At 44.9% G+C, this 21,071-nt stretch overlaps 1 protein-coding gene across 3 annotated transcripts in view; it reads right to left on the bottom strand.

Annotated features, from left to right (window-relative positions):
- Window positions 1-283: 283 nt before the first annotated feature.
- UST (uronyl 2-sulfotransferase) overlaps window positions 284-21,071 on the bottom strand; it is a 237,259-nt gene continuing 216,471 nt past the window's right edge. For 2 of the 3 annotated variants that reach the window (XM_016223922.2, XM_016223923.2), the window contains one exon: window positions 284-3,189. In XM_016223922.2, the coding sequence (XP_016079408.2) occupies window positions 2,906-3,189 (284 nt within the window). In that variant the 3' untranslated portion in view covers window positions 284-2,905. Of the gene's footprint in view, window positions 3,190-11,465; window positions 11,767-21,071 lie in introns of those variants that run through there. The other variant, XM_016223924.2, reaches the window with a different exon arrangement.

Raw genomic sequence — 21,071 nt, 5'->3', positions numbered from 1 at the left:
AAGTCAGCAGCTGTTTAGTGATTTATACACACAATGACATGAATGAACCCTAATTTTTCAGCCAGATTTTTTGGTGTCATCTAATTATAACAATGAGAGTTCACAGATTTTTTAAAGTCCAGCTTTCTAAAAAATGACATCTTGAGGAAAAAGCTTGGCCAACTAAGGAGGCTGAGGAACGGCAGGCACTTTTATTCCAGATATCCACAGAACGGAAAAAATTTCAACTTATTTATATTCACTTATTTACATGGGTAATGAATAACTTAAGGAACACTTCATCTCAAACACAGATTGCTTTTATTTCAGCTCAGCTCCTGTTTCTGTTCCATATATATTTTTCAGTTTCCATCAATGTCAAACACCATTTTTTTCATTCTTCTTTAAAAAAAAAAAAAAAAAGATTTACAAGCACTTTTACGGCACTCAAGGAAAGTAGGCTGAAGGTTCATAATAATAATTTTCCTTTTAAAAAACATCCATCAGACCAAAATAAAATCATTTTAATTAACTCCTTCCTGAGTAACTAAAATCTTGGAATGTGCTGAAAGGTTATAATAAATAAGGCAGTCAAAGATCAACCAGCTTAAAATGTATTTTTTAAATTAAACTATGTAAAATGTACAATATATTTCATGAAGTACAAACTGTGTTGGGCTCAGGGCCAAAGAAATGTTGTCATGTGTGCCAAATATACTGATGAAGTGCTTTGACTTTACGGACCTAAGGACTGTTTGTTGGGACAAAAGAACATTAGGGCCCTGCAGGTAAGTCAGTCAGCATCTTCTGCTGTGACGCTGTAACGATCACTGCTCACGATAAATGCCTTTGAACACACAGGTAGAAACGCTCCTGGGAACTTGCGCTCAGAGATACTGTTTGTCAAATGACCAGTGGTCCGGATGTTCTGATAAGAGCAGAGAGCTCTCAGCCAACTCAACTTTATTTTCCGAGAGTGAGATGGCACAGTGTGTAAACTAATTATTCTCTACATGCACTTTCGTAGAAATGGCTCACAACATACCAGGCGGCAGTTCCCGCTCGTTCTGAATGTGGTAACTGTTCTTCGGGTTGCTTTCTAAAGCACGTCTAATGGTAGGGCCCCGGTCTCTCTAAACGGGACAAAGGATCTTTTCCTCTTTTCTTAGAAGTGACCACAATTCTACATTTCCCTTAATCACTCCGCTGCCCCGGTTCTCTGAGGCCGAAAGGAGGCCCACGGGTGGCCGAATGCTGGACTTTGCGCCTCTGCGGTCCCGGCCTTCACCGGACTCCCGCGGGGTGGAGCCTTCTCAATCCATCTCATGATAAAGTAGCTTTAGTGCACACTTGACAGGTTCCAAATGACTTGCTTTATATCCTGGCTACCGTCCAATTTTAGGGAACGCAGAAAAAATTCTAGAGAAACTTGTTGGTTTCTGAAAAGTAGAAAATGTGTAGCTTGTGTAAAGTTAGAGTCTTATTGACTAAGTATTCCCAACTCACACTCTGCTCTGCTCTTGAAGGGCTGGCTCCAGGGGAGAAAAGAGGAGACAAATCCGTGGCGTGGGCTGCCCGCCGCCACCGCCTGCACCCCGCGTCTCAGCCGGCCGTGCGTTAGCCGCCCGGGGGTACAGCTATCGTCAGTGTGCGGGGCGGGTAAAGATGAAAACATTTCCAAATCCAAGGACAGAGGTGCCTAACGATGGGACCCAGGCGTCGCAGGTAGATGGCAGGGGATGGGAGCGGGATGGGGAGGGGATATTTTGGAGACCCGACACCGCTCGACACCCGCTTGGGTCACTCTGGGGGCGGCCACCTTCTCATAAAGCCGGTCAGGCAGCCTCCTGCCCAGAAGCTCTCGCTGCTCCCATAGGAAATGGGACCATAGTTTCCCTGCTGCCTGCACAGAACCCAGTTCCCCCTTTTACCAAAACCAGGCACCTCTTAAGGGACTAGAAGGTGGAAGACGCCGGGTACTCTGGGCCCTGCTGGCCCGGGGTGCGCCCGACAGACTGTGCAGGGCCTGCGGCCGGGCTTAGAGCTTCTACCGCAGGTTAAATGCCAGAGCGACACTGGTTCCTGGGACAGAAATATTTCGCGGTGGGTGCAAAGGACAGGACGGCACCTTTTCCTGCGCCACGTGACCTCCAGGGCTGGTTTGTGTCGCCTACCCTCTTCCTCACCCAGCCAACAAGCTCTCCTCCCTGCCACGCTCCTCTGAAATCTGCCACAGCCGCGCTCGGCATGGAATGTCTCAGTGGGCTGGCCACGCGCTCTGACCTTGAGAGGGACTCAGGGCTTCGGGTGGCGGGTGGCAGGGCTGACTGGCTCCTTCAGAGATAACAAGTGTGCTGCTCATGACAAGTAAGTGTCCCCTGAGACGGACCAGAGGCAGAACCTACCCACGGGGGCAGGGCCGCCAATCCTGGGGCATCCTCCCTTCTGATGTCCCGACCTGTCCTCCCTTCTCCTCTTCGATCCTTCTGGAGTGGATTCCCTGGGCTCTGAAGTGGTTTTGTATTTCTAGCAAAATAAACATGTCTGGATGTCTCCTACCACTGAGGTAATGTTTCTGCAAGTCCTTTCACAAATGATAAGTTACTGGGCTGTGGGCTGTCTTTCCCTCCTTCTCTCACTGCACCAGGGGGGGAAAAGCTATTTTATGACGAGATGCCTTGCGATGGAGTCACCTTAGCGCACCCGGGAAGGGCCCAAGGAGCCAGGAAAAACACAGAATAAAATTAAACAAATAAAACCCGCAAAACCGGGCATTTCCCAGTGACCCCAACCTGTGGGAATGTTTTGTTCCTTTTAATGCAGCCGAGCATTAATTCAGTCCCTTCAGGATGTTTCTTCCTCAAACAAAAAGATCCTTCTGGAAAAGGGAGAGGAAGCCACGGGAAGCAGCCCCGGGCCGGCGCCATCACCTCTTGTAAATCTCTTCGAGCCACTTCTCGTCGTCCTGCTGGTCGTCGCCCACGGGCTCCTCCGTGCCCAGCGGGGCCGGGATGAAGAACTGGGGCCTGGGCGGCGGCTCGCTGGCCTGCGACCGCAGCCCGAACCTGCGCTTCAGCAGGTGGAACTGCTCTTTCACGTAGTGGTAGAACTCGTACTCGTACCTCATGCGCTGGTACAGGATCTGCACGGCCTCGGGCGACGGGGCGGTCTTCCTCACGGTCACAGTCATGTTTCCCAGCCTCCTGTGCTCTGCAAAAGAAGCGAGTTGCACGTGAGCGACCGTCCGGGGTGCTTAGCTTTGCAGGAGTAATGGTGGGGCCCAGTGTGACCCGCAAATCCCGGCGGCTGCGGGAGAAAGAAACTCGACAGTCAAGCAGGAGAAGGGAAAATGCGTCCCCAGAGCATCTGGAAAGCTTTCGGCCACTGGGCGTGAACCTGCACACTAGCTGACTAAAGACAAGCTGGCCAACGTCGTTTCCAGGGGGCCTGAGCTCCGCAGTTAGGCCGCAATCCAATTGCTGACTCCTAAGTTATACGTTCTTTGAAGAGCAAAATCTACCCATTTTTCATCTTTTATTTCCTGTTACACATGTAAAGGGCGTTGCTTTCAGAAGGAAGCACAGAAAAAAAGCTGTCTCACCAGTCTAATCATCTTGGTTTTTTTTAGTTTAAAAATATTGACACCTATTAATGATAGTTTAACTTGGTGCAAAACCCAATTACATTTCACCACTCCAGCGAGGCATTTGTCAAGAAAAATAAAGGAAGGACTGTTGGGTTCCTTAGATGCAATTTTAACTGTGGTACATTTTAAATGGTTATTTTTTCTTATAGTGGTAAAAGATATAACTAAAATTTGTTCAATTTTTGATTGATGCTGAGTAATATAAATATGTGTATATATGTGATATATTTTTAAATGACAAAGTTTTAACATTTTAAAGCATTACATATTGGTGGCATCAATTACATTTGGAATGCTGTGCAACTGTCCCCACGATCGCCACAATTCTTTCATCACTCCACACAGAAATGCTATACCCATTAAATGTTAACTCCTCATGCCCCTCCTCTACCTACGCCTCATTTTGTCTATGAATTTGCCTATTCTAGGTACTTCATATAAGTAGAATCATACAATATTCGCCCTTTTGGGTCTGGCTCATTTTCACCAAACACGTTTTCCAGGCTGCGCAATATTCCATTATATGGATATACCACAGTTTGTTTGTCTCATTGGTGGACACGTGGGCTTTTCTACTGTTTGGTTATTGTGAAGAGTGGAGCTATGATCATCTGTGTGCGAGCATTTGTTTGATCTCTATTTTCGATTCTTTTGGGGATATACCTAGCAGAGGAATTGCTGGCTCACATGGTAATTCTATTTAACTTTTGGAGGAACCACCAATCTGTTTTTCTCAGTGGCTGAACCACTTTACATTGTATGAAGATTCCCATTTCTCCAAAGCCTCTTCTACAATAGTTATTTTCCATTAAAAAAAAAAAAAATTATAGCCATCCTAGTAAGTGTGAAGTGGTATCTCATGGTGGTTTTGATTTTTATTTCACTAATGACTCATAATGCAGAGCATCTTTTCATGTGCTAGTTGGCCATTGGTATATCTTTTCTGGAGAAATGTCTATTCAAGTTCTTTGCCTATTTTTGAACTGGATTGTTTACTTTTTTTGTTGTTGTAGAAGTTCTTTATATATTCTGGACATTCTACATATATAGCAGGTATATGATTTGCAAATACCTTCCCCCATTTTTTAGGCTGTCTTTTTACTCTGCTGATAGTTTTCTTTGATGTACAGAAGTTTTTAATTTTAATTAAGACCAATTTATCTACTTTTTCTTTTGTTACCTATACTTTGGTGTTATATTTAAGAAACCATTGCCAAACTCAAGCACATGTAGATTTGCCATCATATTTTCTTTTATCATCTTATTTTATTTAAAACTTTTGCCACCAAATTTTACAGGTACATTATTCACAGGATTGGTACATAATTATGGCTCCAAATGCATTTCCAAAATCAGACTCATGCAACACGACAAAAACTTGTCATTTTTGAGGGTATCTGAGATACTTTCTAAAGCTTCAATAGAAGTTCTAAAGAAGAAATTTAAAATTTTTCTCTGAATAGTAACAGACTCATTGAGATAAGGGTATTGCTTTTCAAATGGAGTCTCTTAAAAGGCATAACACATGTGGATACAGCAGTTCTAGAATTTTTGTAAAAGAACTTGGCATAGTTTTTCCTAAAACAGCTTTATGATAGAACATTTTATGATGTCTGTCTTCTCTGCAGATATTAACTACAGCTAACCTGAGGCAAGACATGTTATAAGCTTTAAATATAAATATTCCCTTTGTGTTTTTAAAACCCAGAGTTTAAAAACATCCTATTAAAGACAGACAAAGCACAAAAAAGTTTTAAGTTAAACACTGAGAGGCACAAGGAAAATAATTTACTCATTTCCATATTTCTGCAGTCCCTCTTGGAGCACTCGAAACTGTGAGGGGTTCTTTTTTCTCACACCAGAATCCAAAAACGACTGCTATCATTTTAAAATAGGTTCCACAAAAATTCAGTGCTCAGGTCTTTCCCTTAAAATCCTTGTCTCCATGTGTCCCCTTTCGTATTTCACCTTCTTTTTCTCCTCTCCATCACGACCAAACTTCTTAAAGAGGTGTCTGAATTTGCTATAAAATTTCAGCTTATACACATGACTGAACTGACCACAACCTGGTTTATGCCCCCTCAAAGCCCCCTTCGAATTACTCTTGCTTCCCTGCTGCTAAGTCAGCGGGCATTTCTCACGCCTTCCACCGCTTGTTAGCGGGACTTCACAACTCCGCCGGCCACATGCTCCGTCTTGAAACTCTTCTGTGGTGTCTGTCACAGCATTTCCCTGGCTGGCCTGGTCTCCTGACTGCCCCCCTTCCTTTCTCTACCCCCGGCCCTCTTTTCCTGCGCATCCTTCAAATGTCAGTGCCTCCCAGGATGCCGGGCCGGCCTTTCTCCCTTCTGCCTTCTTTATTCTCTGCGTGGTATCATCCAGCCTTCTACCCTTTAGTTTTCATACCATTGTGGACACAAAACCAAAAGTTTATATAAAATAATTTCAGCTTTTTGTGCTTTTGTTTTTCACAGAGCTCACAAATTTAATAGGCAGGTTAATGATATTGCCAGAGGGTTATGTCATGGTCAGAATTAGGAGTGCTGGTGGGTGGAGGTGGAAGAGGGCATAGAGGGGATAAATGGTGATGGAAAAAAATAAATAAAATAATAAAAAGGAAAGAAAAAAGAAACAGGAGTGCTATTTTGTGACAGAAGAAGCAGAGACTCAGATTCAACCAACACTGATGGTGAACACCTATTCTGGGTTTGGATTTTGGGCATCTGAGTGTTATTTTATTTAATACTCCCAATAATCCTGCGAGGTGTCATGACCCCTCTTTTGCAGAGGTGGAGATGAAAGCTCTGGGAGCTTAAATGACTTACCCAAGGTCACACAGCTAGTAAGTAAGTGACAGAGCTGGAATCTAAGCCTGGATTTGCATGTGTGTTGAGGTTTCCACTCACTAAGCACTGGGTCCTAACCAGTGGAGCTTTCGTGAGCCTGTAGAAAATTATCCCCTTCATATGGAAAGGCTAGAAGGCAGACTGCCTTGCAGTGTTAGTAGAGAATGTTTAAAGTCACATTTCAAAGACATATGGTTATGTGTCTCGCTGTACAATAATCAGTGCTATGGAAAAGTCATTCCATTGCTAAGTATTTTTGTAAAATGCCAGACTTTCCCTCCAAACAAAACAAATCTATGTGAACTGTGGAATCAGTCTCTCCCAGATTGCCATAATAGCAGACCTGCAGGAAGTTGTTAGGGTTTTTTGGAGACTCTTATTATTTCAGCCACAACACAATCATGCTCTAAAGATCTATACTTACTATAAGCATCCTTTGGGAAGTGGAGTAGCCCTCGGTAGGTGAGCATATACTGTGGAATGTAACCATCAAGAAGTGAAGACCCCCCATGGGCATCTTTTGAAATTAACAGGACTGGAGAGATGCGTTCAAGGAGCTCATGTCTCGCGTCCACTGGTAAACATTTCCAAAGGAAGAGACAAATACAGAGCTCCTTCCACTGAGGCAGGGATGGCAAGCACGCGGCCTGGGGCCTGACGGGCAGGCTGTGTTATTTGGCTTGTGCGATATTTTTTTAGAGTTTGACTTAGTTGTTGTAAGACTTGGTCTATTTCACATGGAAATCTGGATTTCTGGCTTCTCTCAAAGTGAGGCAATATTCTGGAGCTGAGTATGGCTGTGCCCCTGAGAGAGGCCAGTTCTCTCCATTCTGTCTCTGACGCCAAATGTCAGTTCATTCTTTTATATTACCTGCCTGGCTGCTGCATAAATTTGAGTTTTATGTTTTGCTTTAAAGGTTTTGAAATTCTAGGTTTCATAAACCGAGGAAGTAAGTGCTTTGTGTCAAAATTAAGGCTTCAATTAAGCCTCACTCGTGTGTCCAGTGTCACCTTCCTTTTTATTTCCTGCAAATATTTATTGAATAACTTTCCTGTGCAGGCACTGGACTTACAAGCAGTGGATGGGACATGATCTCCATCATCATAGGCATTTCTGAGGACTGTGAGATAGCTAACAGGCATTTAATCCTCAGAAAACTCCTCAATGACCTGGGTTCTCTTATTATCACCAGTTTACAGATGTGATACTGGAAATTAGTAACTTGCCCGAGGTCACACAGCTGGTGAGTGGAGAAGCCAGAAGTTGGGTCTGAAACAATCTGACGACTGAACCCAAGCTCTTTACCCTTCACGTTGCCTATGGTTGGATGGGGCTCATGGTGTATGGGGACAATCCCTCTTCATAACCTAGTCACCCAGGGGCAGGTGAGGCATTTCATTCTAGCTGGTTTGCTGGCACCCACATTTCCTCTCCTTTGTCAGAAATCCTTAGTGGGGAGACCAAATCTCATGGGCTTGTCCCAAGTGCTCTGCATGGCGTTGCGTCTTTTATAACTACCCTTTGACCATTTGATCATGTACATCTGTTGTGCATCTAAGTCTGAGAAGATAGGGCAGGTTTATGTATTTCAACCAAAAGATAGAAAACATTTACGAGGACTTGGAGGCACTATCAAACTTCTGAAATTTTCCCCCTGGATTTTTTTCTTAACATCCGCACCAGTTTCATCCAGCTGCTCTCCTAACGAAGCTTGTTATGCTGCGAGTGCCCAGGATGGGGCTCATGCCCCATTCATCTCCGTGCTTGCACAGCTCAGCACCTGGGGCGCACGGGCCCTCTGTGCGTGCTCGCTGAGCGAATGAGAGGAGCTAGCAGAGGAGAATGCTGTCGGACCCGAAGGAGGCTTGGCTGTGTCTGTGAGGTGCAGGCACAGCCGAGTGGGGACAAAGCCAGTATCTGAATGTGCTTAATAGAAAATTCCCAAGAGACCCATGAATGTGGGGGTCCACCCTCACATCTGGGATTTTTCAGCTCCCACTGGGGTCTATAAATTCCAGTGATTAGTTTTGTGGTTCAGTTGCCTTTTTGGAATGAGAGCATTGGCCATATCAGGTGTTTCTGCCTCTGGTCTTTAATTAATAAGCACATTTTGGTAGAGAAACTGTGATTTCAGGATGCTTTTGATTTTTAAAAATTTTTCTTATTTACCATTGGGGGTTGGCCAAAGAATACTCTTAATTATTTTCATGTTAATTGCAGAAAATTTCCTCAAAGTAGATACTGGTTTTGAGCTGTGAGATGATCAGAAGGGAAGGGAAAGCAAGCAAGCAAAACCTCTGACCTTTCTGTTTGAATAGCTAAAGATTGTTTTTTCATATAGACATGTCCAAAGTGAGCTGTAGAGTCAGGATTGTGTGGGAACAGGCTCTTGGAGGCTTCCGGGCTCTGTGCTCTCCCCGAGGAGCAGTGGCAGAGGCCCCACAGAGTCACTGTGACCCTGAATGGGGATCCTTTTCATACCTCTGACCCCCAATAACATAAAAATCTGTAACTAGTCACCCAATGCAGGTAGAGAAAAAACCAAAAACACAAATATAATGAGTTCAGTGGGGAGACTGCAGAGTTGGGGCAGCTTCCTGCGTTATTGAAGTTTTATAGATAGTGGTATAAACAGCTCAAATCACTCCCCACCCCAATCCATCAGAAGGGCATCCCCTTCATTTGCATAGAGCTCCCCGGATTAGTGTTTTCACATAACCCCTGGTGACCTCACACAGTCCTCCCAGCGACCCATTCTACCTACGGATACCAGGAGCCTGAGAGGTCACAGGCTGCCTCAGGGTTGTATGGCGGGTGACTTACAGTCCTAAGCCTAGAAAGTGGGTGTTCTGATTCCCAGTCTAGCGCCTTTTTGCTACAAATTGAGCGGAAATCTATAACCACCCACCTCTCCTTTCCGTGTGTATTCTGGCTTTAAGGGGATGGGTTGAAAAGAAGGGCCTGAGTGTTCTAAGTCTAGGGGAATGCTTCAGGACGTCTGGGTCTGGGAGGATCTGGTGAGAAACTTGCAAGCCAGCAAAAATGTTTTCAGACGGAAAGGGACTGTGTCTTACGCATTTTTAGTCCCCAGTACCCAGTTCCTGGCACACAACGCTCCGCAAAGGTCTGTTGACTTGAAACCTGTATGTCCAATCCATCTGTGAGACTGGATTAACCCAAAGGGCAACTTTTGGTGTTGTCTACACATGTGTTGTATTTTTGCTAAATTCTTTCCACAGTTGATGGTCCTTCCTAAACAAGCTTTCCGTTTCTAGAATTAAATTTCTTTCGGGTAGGCTGATACAGGAGTTCGGGATCATGGGGTTGCTCCGGACAGATAGCGGTATTTGCTTTCTTAGCTATTTCACTGGGGAACACTATATTATGGCGACAGGCCACCACACATACTTAGCAAAGCTTAAGAAATGCTGTGATAAGGGACATTTGCCACAAACATAAATACCTATGTAGAAAGACATAATATACACCATGACTGTGTAGCTACAGGATTTATGTCACATGTGTTATTTTCTACAGCCATTAACTAAAGAAATCCAAACACTATTGGGGCAAAAAGGTATCTGTGTGACCTATTAATACAGTCCAGTTCCTGAGTTTGCCATCAGTTCTGGTATTTTTAAGTGCTGTTTCTCCTTTAGCAAAAGAGAATGTTTCATTAAGAAGTACCACATTCATTCAGATCGCAGGCACTTAACCTAAGGTCAAGGGCTTTGCCGTGCGTGGATACACCTGAAACTAGGCTCTTTGGCGGGTCTGGACCGCGCCCTGCTGAGGCCCTGAAGCCGGGATGTCGGGAGCATCCTCCGAAAGCTGCCGTCCAGGGAAAGGGCTGCAGGGCTCTGGGCGCCCTTGGAAACGCGCCTTCGCGCAGCGCCAGGCACAGCATCTGCGTGGGAGGCGCACGCCAGCGGGAGGCCTGCGGGCTCTGGTCCCCAACCCCTCGCTCCCCCTAAGGTTCTCCCATGAGAACCCTGGGACTTCAGCTTTTGAATGTGGCGATAAAGATCATTTATCTGTACCCCGTCTGTATGCAAGACTGAGCAGTGACAAGCATGATGTTCCCAACATGGTCCCAAGCGGAGGCCATGGCTGAGGCTTCCTTACTGCCCAAGTTCTGGGCATTTTCACAGGAGTGGTGGCTCTTTCTACCTCTGCTGCGTTGACCTTATATTTGGACTGTTCATAATTTTCAGAACTCTTAAAAGTCCCTTTAATGTAAATAAAGAGGAAATCACAGACCTGCCCCATGAAGTCCCCCTTCTCACCTCTCTTCATCTGTCCAACACGCCTAATGGAAAAACGATGTCGCCCTGGCTCCGGGTCAAAGTAAACAATCTGGAAATACTGTGTAAACCCAGCTGCTGCACCCGAGGACAGAGGCCCCACTTGACGACCTCCAAGCGGTTAACCATATGCAAAATACCAAACGCTCAGCACCGCCTCGCCGGCCGCAGTCCCTGCCGAGGCCGGCTGCGTTTCGCAGTCGCGCCCCTGATCCGAGCGACAGCACCTTCCACGGGACCAGAGCCTGGCCCCCACCAACCCGGGCTTGTCTGAACCTGGCCCGGCGGAGATGTGCGCAAGAAGTGAATGCAAGCTGAATACCAGCCGGAGTGGGGCCAGATTTTACCACTGAAAAAAATAAGCATCGTCAAAACGTGGGCATCAACTCCTCGGCCTCGAGGGCTCTGAGTGGTGACCAACCAAGAGGCCCCGGTTTTAAAAATCACTCCGTCTAAAGACCTGTGGTTTACTAATCCCGGGTTAGATTACATCCAGAAATTTCTTGCACACAAGGGATGAGGCATACTTTCTCAGGTGACAGCTGCGATGAAAGTCAAGGTCTGGGGCTGGGGCATGAGTGGGTGGGCAGAAGGCAGAGTCAGTCTGCATCCCAGGGCCACTCCTGCGGAGCCCCACACTGCGCTGGCTGCTCCCGAAACCGTGCGACCACGATGCTTGTCACAGATAGAGCACCCTCATTTCCTGAACTGTACAGGGGGCCACACGGTTCAGACGCATGCCGCTCCCTGGCAGCTGCCTGCGCCGGAAATGAATGTGTGTCACTGTGGCTCACAGCGACGTGCAGGGCTGAAAGGGCCGGCGTTTGATTCGCCACCAGGTGATCGATGGCATGTTTAGACCAGCTTCTTGGAGGTATGGCAATTAGGGGAGCAAAGAACAAAAAGCACTTCATGGCTGACTTGGTGCTTGGGGTTGGTAAAGTAAACAGAGGTACTTCCCCCCTCGCTTTTGCAGTCTTCTTTTCAGATCTGGAAATATAAATAATTCAACAATAAATCAAGCTCACTTTGAATTTCAAGGGAACCTTTTCTCTGTGTAGCCAAGTGAAAGTTACATGATTTACTTTTTTTTTTTTAAGGCCCGAAAGTGCTAGGTTCTTTTGATGCAACAGAATGGAGCCTTTATAATGCTCTCAATTTGCTTTGATTTTTGGAAGCAGGAGCATGACACACGGAACCAGGGAGAAAAGTGATCAACCTGTGTGGGGTGGGTCAGGAGGGCCCGTAAAGGCGAAGGCACGGTTCCCTTTGGAAGGCAAGCCGGCAACCAGCCCTGCGCGGAGGCATGCGTCTTCCAGAGAGAGTGCACAGGCAGGTCCCAACCTTAGCAAATGTTGAGGTGAGGGCACCCCGCCAGAGGGGCTTCCAGTTATTGCCTGGGCAGTCCACTCCACACTACTTATCCTCAGTGCGCAGATGCAGGGGGTTGGGGGTGGCAAGTAGATGTTTTCTTGCCTGGCCTCCCCTTGCCCATTCATCAGCTCTGCACTGAGGACAAAGCGATTCCAGGGAATAAGAAAATGGCTAAGAGCTGAAAACACAGGCTTCCTCCTCAGAGGGGAGGAAGCATGAACACTAGAGAGAAACAAATGCACGATCCTTCCCCGCACTTCCCAGGCAATGCGCAATCCCGGCTTCCCTGCAGCCCCAGGAGGGCTTCTCTTCTAGGAGAGCACAAAGGGGTGGGGGTTCAGTGCCACCTTCTGTGCCCCTCAGTGGGGCCAGGTGAGCACCTTGCTGGACAAACTGAATGTGCAATGAATCACCTGGGAGCTGACATGGCAGAGCCGTGGAACCTGCCTTTTATTTATTTATTTTTTACTAATCCTCACTAGAGGATATGTTTGGAGAGAAAGAGGGGGAGAGAGCGAGAGAGGGTGGGAGGGAGAGAGAAGCACTGATCGGCTGCCTCCGGTACACGTCCAGACCGGGGATGGAACCCGCACCGTCCAGGGCTGGAACCTGCATTTTTAATGAGCTGATTGTGGTGCACACTCAGGCCCTAACCTAGAATTCAGCATGAGAGCAATCAGCCCCTATTGGCATCATCTGTCAGCCGGGTGTGAGGAGGCGCCAGGGCCCATCTGCTGCTGTTCAGATGCTCGGGGTGGAGGCATCAGCCCACCGGGCTTGGCTCCGTCCAGCTCCCGCTCTCCCCGCGGCCCCGCTCACTGTCAGAGGGCAATGTGCTCCCGTTTCTGCTCTCCCCAAGTCCGGCTTCATGCCCCACATCGAGAAGCTGATCTATTTCTTCGACAGAGTGTTCTACCCAATTCCACACGCAGGCTCTCCCTGACAGCATTCGCCATCACAGCGCTGGCTCGGACAGGACAATGGTGATGCCAAGGGCTTCACTTTCACAGCAACCACTGCACCAAACACTTGTTTGCAAATATCTACTTCTGGAAAAAAAATCTTGTTGGAAAACTTAGGTGGCATTATTCATAATATGTATTTCTTTTGTTGGAAATACATTTTTCATTTGAAATCATTGTTGAGAAATGGGTTTTTGTTAGTTTAATCCATACTTTGGTTACTTTACTGGGAATCGTATTATGGAGGCCCTTACCAAGAGCTGATGAAGACATCCTGATCAAATGCATCGATCTGAACAGAAAAGATTAAGAAATCTGTCCAGTAGTTCTGTCCAAATTTCTTTTCCATCTGACAACCTCATAAGCTCTGCTTGTACTTTACATGCAAAATTCTTCTTTTTATTCCTCACAGCCTGAATGGTGTTTGCAGGCCTAGGCCACCTCACACACACGCGCGCACACACACACACACACACACACCCTTTCACGGGAAGAGGCCCTCTCCTGAAATCACACTGCACTCTCTAAATCTAGCCTTGATGATGTGGAAACCAACTGCTGACACCCACAGTCACTCTGCACACTTCACAGATGGTGACATATCCACAGGACAGTTCTTTGTCTCATTTTTTTATGTTGCTCTATTATTTTTTTCTCTCCAGGGTTTCAGGTAGATCAAGCTACCTATCTAGTTGTGTATAGGGTTGTCATAAAGCTCTTGGGCAGTTTATAAGCTTTTAGCTTTAAATCTTAATTCTTAGGAAAGTAACTTAACAACTTAAACATTCATTTTTTTCTAGTTATGATGCATATAAATATGTACATACCATACAGACACTCATAGATAGATGGTAATTTTTTTGCAAAAAGATTAAGAAGGTGAAATGACTTTAAGCTACATTTATTACTGTAGTAAGGTATTCCCTTCTAGTCTTTTTCTTATTTATATATGTGAATTATAACATAGATCTCTGCTATATCGTTTCTTGAGTTTTTTATATTCTTTTAGACTTAACTGATTACAAGCATTTTCCTACAGCATTAATTATTCCAAGCCATATGGTGCAATGTGTCTTAATGTGCTCCATTCTATAGACACCTTACAGGTCACAGCCAGTTTGCTACTTAGATAATTAAGTTGTTTTTCAGTTTCTATGACTCTAGATAACATGAGATGAACATCCTTGTTCATAAGTGATCATGTGCCTTCTTACTTGTCTCCCTGAGATAAATGACAACTTCAGATATTGAGTGGTGACTCGTTTTTGCATAGCTGATAGGGTTTCCCGTTCTGATGGCTTTCAGGCACCATGGGTTTCTTTTGTCAGAGATCCTGAAACTTGTGTAATGCAACTTTCCTAAATTTTAAGACATTTTCTTTAATGCTACATGATGTCAATCCAACTATAACCTAACTGACCCAATCTTTAACATGCACAGGGCTTTTGACAATCCTGTATCTACTGCCTATAGTCCTGCCTTTAATATGGGGATATGGCTGCTTAGAAGACTGAGTGCACAAAAAAATTTGAGTAAATTATACCATGTGATGACAATAATGACAGTGATTACATAGTTCCTTGCTCTTGCAGTCTATGAACTGGGTACTCAGGGCTCAGAACTGGCCACCAAAGAACCTAGGGTTTTCTTTTTCATAGTTCATTCTGGATGCAGCTTCTTTAACAGGATACAGCCTATCTCACTGTTCTTGTTGTTTTTAATATTATATTTATCACAATGATCAGCCTTGATGAGCAAACCAATGGTGAGTCCCAAGAACCAGCAACCTGGATGTTGTCTCTGGAATGTTAAACGTGGTGAGATTTTGAAGGGCTTTGAATGAAGTAGCTGTTCATGGAGGCCAAACACGTAGATAAGTGAGATATTTAACCTCTTGCCCAGGCATTAAGAAGTTACGTTAATAAGAGGTGCTACTCAAAATAACCATTCCCAAGTCAGGAAGGTGTGAAATGAAGTTCCAAGGATACTGTCACTTCCACAGGGAGGGTTTGTAATGCTACTTTGAAATTAAAATTTGCTTTATCTGGCAACCTATAGCACATTGGCAGTGCCAGGTCTTAGGAGGTTATCAGTTAACAGCCCCATCTCCTCCTCCTCTCCCTGTTAGAGATCAGAGTTTCAACTGCACGCTCTCTAACACAGTGTGTGTATCTAAGAGCAAAACCCTAAGAAAGACTAAGGAGATGAAATTGCAACCTGGCCATTTGCACGGGGGGGGGGCATTTGTTTATGGAAAGAGAGTTTGAAATGGACAGACAAATGCCAGCAGATGCCGGACGCTCAGGCACCCATGCCTGGGGGCCACGATTACTACTTTGGAGGACAGTGGAAAATGTTTGATATGCACATTTAAGCACTGTAAAGATGTCACAGGCATATTAAAGTTTACAAATGTAATCTGGGAAGGAAAAAACAAAGAGTTTTTTCACAATATGTTTTTGAAAGGTTTGGTTGTGGTATAAACTTGTGCTTGTTACTGGAACTTGCCTATAAAAGATGGTAGGGAAATAGAAGTTGCAGGTTTCTAAGAGAAGACATTTAAATGATGAGTTGCCTTTGGGTAGCAGTTGCTATTAGAAAAAAATAGGGGGAGTGGTATTGTTTTATTAAGGAAGAATAGAAATGCAAATGGGGAGGGAGTTTTTATTAAGGTAGTAAAGAAATAGAAATAAGGAGAAGAGTGTTTTATGAAGGTAGAATAGAAATGTAACCCATTCTGATGAGAAAAATTAAGCTATTTCATTCTTTTGACACATGAAAGAAAAAATAGCGGGGACCATTGACACATCAACAGCAGGCTATACGCGAAGGCTTTTGGGGGTGACGTCTTGAGCTGAACGCTCATGGCCAAGGCTGTGAGAAGCTGCAGACCCTGCATGTGATGTTAGATGGAGGGAGAGGACAGACTGCCAAGAACATTTTTATGCCACCCAAGCCAGAAAGTGTGCAGCTGTGTACCAGCCTTCCTCTTAGATAAGTTGGGGGGCAGGGTGTGAGGAGTTGCTTAAAAAGAAAAGTCCCCCAATACTGGAAAGACCATGCTGTGGCTTAGAAGCAGCCAAGAAAGAGGCGCCACTGTTTTAAAAACGGTGCTGAGACTATATCATAGCGTATCATTAGGTCCTATCGGGATTGGGTCACTTTAGAAACAATTGTAAAGGCAGGTCCGGGAGGGGACAGGAGAAAAGGTTAATTTGAATGACATTTAAGACATTCTTTAGACATCTGTTCAAAGGATGGAAAAATCAAAGATATTTGAAGAAAAGTCAACAAACAGAAGAGCTCTAACCCATTACATCTCAGTTTTATTGGAGCATGAAATGAAGTTTCATGATGTTCTAAAAACAACAACCCAACTGCATAAAATTGAACAAGTGGGTTGGCCTTAAATCCATACCATGTTTTTAAGTTTCATTTTGATATAATAACAGAGACTGGTTAGTGATGTCACAGTCCTCCCCTTCAGGTCATACACAGAAAAACATTTAAAAATTTTCAAATTGCTCCTACATTCTAGCAGAACCATGCACAGACAGGCTGGTTGATTTATGACTTTCCAGTAACATTTACTCTCTAATGGCTTCCACCAAATGGTTTATTTGCTTGGCCTGTGCTGAGGGAACCTCCTGGCCGGCCCGTCTGCAATCCTCGCCCCTCAGAGTCCAGGGGAGCGAGTCCCTCACCAACTCATCTCTTGACTTTCTGTGGGGCCTGTGGCTTCGCACGCAGAGAGATTAGGAGTCCATAGGTTCAGTTTTAAAATGTCTCTCCTGCCCTGTCATTTCTCTTCGGAGAAAAGAGAAAACCGCTGACAATTTCTGCCCCCCTGAAGCTCGCAAGGCGGCCGAGCTCCCATGTCCCTGTCGCCCTGCGGTTCAGCCTCTCCTTTCCCTCGCCTTCGCTCGCCCACGTCCTCCTGCAGACTACAAAACAGATCTACTGAGTGTCACCTCCAAGAGCAGGTTTTACAAAAATGCGACCTGGAGGAAATCATTAGCTTTCCCGGTAGGTCCGGGTGCCCCTCTGGCCCCGCATGCAGGGCGCACCAGCATCGGGAGCTGCAGGGATGGCGAGCAGGCTCGTGGGCTTGGGGCCTCCTTTCCTCCGAGCTCAAGGCCATGATGTGGTCGAACATCAGAGGCTGTGGGACATGCGACAAGGAATGAGCAGGTCCTCCTTAAAGCTTTCATCCCAGCTCTACGAAAAAAGAGCAATTTCTAACTGAATTCTATGTAACTCAGTCCTCACTTCTTGCGTTAATTATGACAAGATGAGGGCCTGTTGGCTCCAGGCGAAGGTAAGTGAAAGTCGCCTGGCTCTTCTTTGGGTAGTTTAGTCCCATCCCCCTGTTCTAACGTTGCAGAACTCTCTAGAGCATCGTAACTTCTCTTTCTTTCCATCTCTTTTTATCCCACAAAGTGCAAAGCAGCAGAGGGCGGGGAGATGCTAAGCGCAGTGGCGCTGGGCAGAGGAGGGAATCACTTCTGCTGTCCAATCTGTGGTGCCCTGGGCAGGGGTGATCCATGGTGGGGTGAGCCACCAACCCCCCCCCTCAAGTTCACGCCGTTATCACAACCGGGCTCAGCCTAAGAATCCTCGGCCTGTTTCTGGCCACCATGACTGGTTGTCCAAAACTGGCACTAGACATAAGCCCCAGGTCTTGCCTTTCTGGCTGACGGCTTTCAGAGCACCAGGCCCTCTGTGCACTTCCTGAGGCATTCAGGTCCAATTCTTCAATAACTCAATGGTTGCAACCAAGCCCAGATTCTTTGTATGAACATAGGATGTTTATGTAAATTAGTTTCTAGTTCCATTAGTCCATCTCCTGATTAGATAGGTATAGGAATGACTATTTTCTCTAACGTACAATAAATACATTGACATATACTGTCAAAGAGCTGAAATCAGTTGACATCTAAGCTTGTACCTTCTAGCAGCAGATGGTGAACACGGTATTTCCATAATTGTTGTGGACCCCACCCCCCATGAGCCTGGGTCTATAGGCACGAAGGTCAACAAAGGAAATAGTTTAAGAATGCTAGAATTTTTAAGAGAAAAATATATGGCCCTGAACATAGCGTGGGAAGTTTTCAGGCTTATTGATATTCACAGCCTTTAATCATACCATCTCAGTGATATTCACAAAAGGCTTTGTGAAAATATTTGAAAGGCAATAATTCTCTGTAACAGACTGACAAGTCTGAATCCATATTAAATTGATTCCATTACCTGGTCGCCTTTTATTTCTGGTAGGTTATATATTTCAATAAATAATATAAGAAGTAAATGTTACTGAATGTCAATGCACTATAATTTTAGCAGTGAATGCATCACAGAATATTTTTTTCTATCTAAACAACTAGAGTAGTGATGATAGGAGCCTTGAAAAGTTTTTAAACAGTGCTTATTAATCACCTTTTTGTCCTACACAGCAGCAATATATTTTGGATGCTTCATTTATTTTTCGCTTTCCAAACTTCCATTTGGGCGGGGACTATGTCTTCTCTATTCATTTGCTCTTCTGTTACATATTGCCTGAGCTAAGCAAACAAAGCTTTCAAAAAGTAATTCATGACTGCATCATCTAAAAATACTTTAAAAAAAAAGACAAATGTAAAGTTTTGTAAGAAACTCTCCCAAACCACCACTAAACTAGATGGGAAGCGCAGGGTGTTGCAGTGAAATGGCTGAGACACAAAGGACAAATCAGGGCCTGCTGAGATCAGCTGTGCCATGCGGTCCTCTGCCCAATTCCCTGGGCTATGTAACTTGGCCCAAACCAATTCAGACTCACTTTCTTATGGAATAAAATGCTACTTAACTAAATAAATAAAATACAAAGAGAATCAATTGGAGATTGTGGGTCAAAAAACCCAACGCTACCCGTAAATTAACGTTAGGAAAATCAGGTCCATTCCCAGGCCTTTCTTGCTTTGGCTTCCCCATTTTTCCCAGAATATTCGCCACTACTTTATGGGAACCCCCAAGGGGTGCAGACTCTCTGGGCCTTTTCTGCTGACTACCCTCACTCCCGAGGGCTGACCACAATGTGGCTGAAGCTCTGGAGTTCTCTATTCTTAGACATAAGTGCTTCTCCATGCCTATGGCCGTGCAAGGCCTATTGCTCAATGTGAAATGGAGATCTCACCGACGGTTAAATAAGAACTTTCCTGGACACTGAGTCCCAGCCTGTGGGATGCATATTCCACCACGGAGATGCTGGTCTACGTCTGGCTGTGGCTCTCGCTGCTACATCACCCCAACACCATCGCCTTCCCCTGGCTGCCTGCCTCATCTGCCTCCAGATGGCAGCCACCTGCTGCACCCGAGGCTGGTTCACTTGCACCTTCCGTCCCAGCTGCCATCCCAGCCTGGCTGAGCCACCTTCCTAGCTGTTGCCCCAGCTCGGCTCCTTGATTCATGGGCCTTTAAAGACACTTTAAATAAAGTGGAAAAGTATTAGGAAGAGACAGTCAAATCGTTAGTCACCCAATAGTCCAAGTCAAATGGAAGAAAATGCAAACCAATCCAACTTCGCATTCCATTTTCCCACATCTCCTGACTCTTAACATTTTTGTACAATTAATCATTACTTTTATAAAACTTAGAATCAATTTATACCCACCAGAGGTGTGATTGTTATGGCTAATATGTTTCCAAAGAAAAGTCCATGGCTTTTATTTTTGCCACTTCATTTTGAAGCAGTTTTGAAAATATAATTTATTAAAAAATATATCAGCGTCTAAACTCCACTCCTGAAAATTCTCATGTTTACCTCTCAGAAAGAATCCTCATCAGCCAAGAGGAAAGTAAATAGGCAAATGTCATTTTAACATTCCTTTAGAACTGTGCTATGGAACATGAGGGAGGCTGAGCAGAACCTGGAGTGTCCACATCTGCAAACCTAACAAATCAATGACCTCAAGATATCAGGGCATGAAGACTTTATCAGGTGTCATCTGTAATCACTCAATGAAAAACACATAAAGGATGTGTAGTTAAACCTGCGTCCCTGACATGAAAATAGCTGCACGGTTCACATCTGGTTTGGCTAAATCATGACACCGACATTTAATCTTAATGCTGCGATGACTTGTGGGGAGGAAGGTAAGTCAGCTACTGTAGAGTTAAATCAATTTATTTTCAAATTAAGGACGGTCACACTACAGTAGAAAAGATCTATGAGCTACCTTCGTGTAATTAAACCATCCTAAGTGTCTGCATGGTTGCCCCAAGTGGTCAAGGATTCAGACTCAGGAAGTCAATTTCTGACCTTGTGGTGTTTACACCATAGTTCAAGACCATTAAAGAGTTAAGTAGAGTCATCGAATTCTAGTATCTCAGGGCTAGAAACCTTCACCCAAGTTCACAGCCCCTATGTACACCTAGAAAAGGCTGTGTGTGTGATTGTGTGTATGTAACTAGAGATGTATTTTAAAAGAACCACTGGTTAGACTTTAGTAGGCAATTTGATGGAATGCAAGGGAGAGTTGCTGATAAGAGGTTGGAAGTCTTTAGGGAGAGAGGCTGGCCAAGTGACAAAAAGTTGAGCCCTGGGCTGTGCTTGCATCGATCTGTGCTGTCTCCTAGAGAGCCGTGTTCTTCATTCGCTTGGGGGAGTCAATGTCGTTGCGCGTCCAGAAAACTACATGGGGGAGAGGGGATCAAGTTCTGTGTGACTGTAGCAATGTCGTACTGGTTTAGTGGACGTTGCTTCCCTTCACTCTGTCACATGTACTTTCTATCTGACCACTCACTTATTTTCCTAAAATGAATAACACTTTTCCAAAATTTAAAATTCTATATGCTTATTACACAGTAGTTGGGAAATAAAGAAAAAAAATCACTAGTAACCCTACCACCTAGAGATATGACTAATGAGCATGAACACTTTGAGATTTTTCAATTTCATTATATTCCTGCGCTTATAGAGTTTTT

Source organism: Miniopterus natalensis, chromosome 5 (genome assembly GCF_054644295.1).
Source record: "Miniopterus natalensis isolate mMinNat1 chromosome 5, mMinNat1.hap1, whole genome shotgun sequence".
Classification (NCBI taxonomy): Eukaryota; Metazoa; Chordata; class Mammalia; order Chiroptera; family Miniopteridae; genus Miniopterus; species Miniopterus natalensis.
This window is presented reverse-complemented; position numbering and strand designations above follow the sequence as displayed.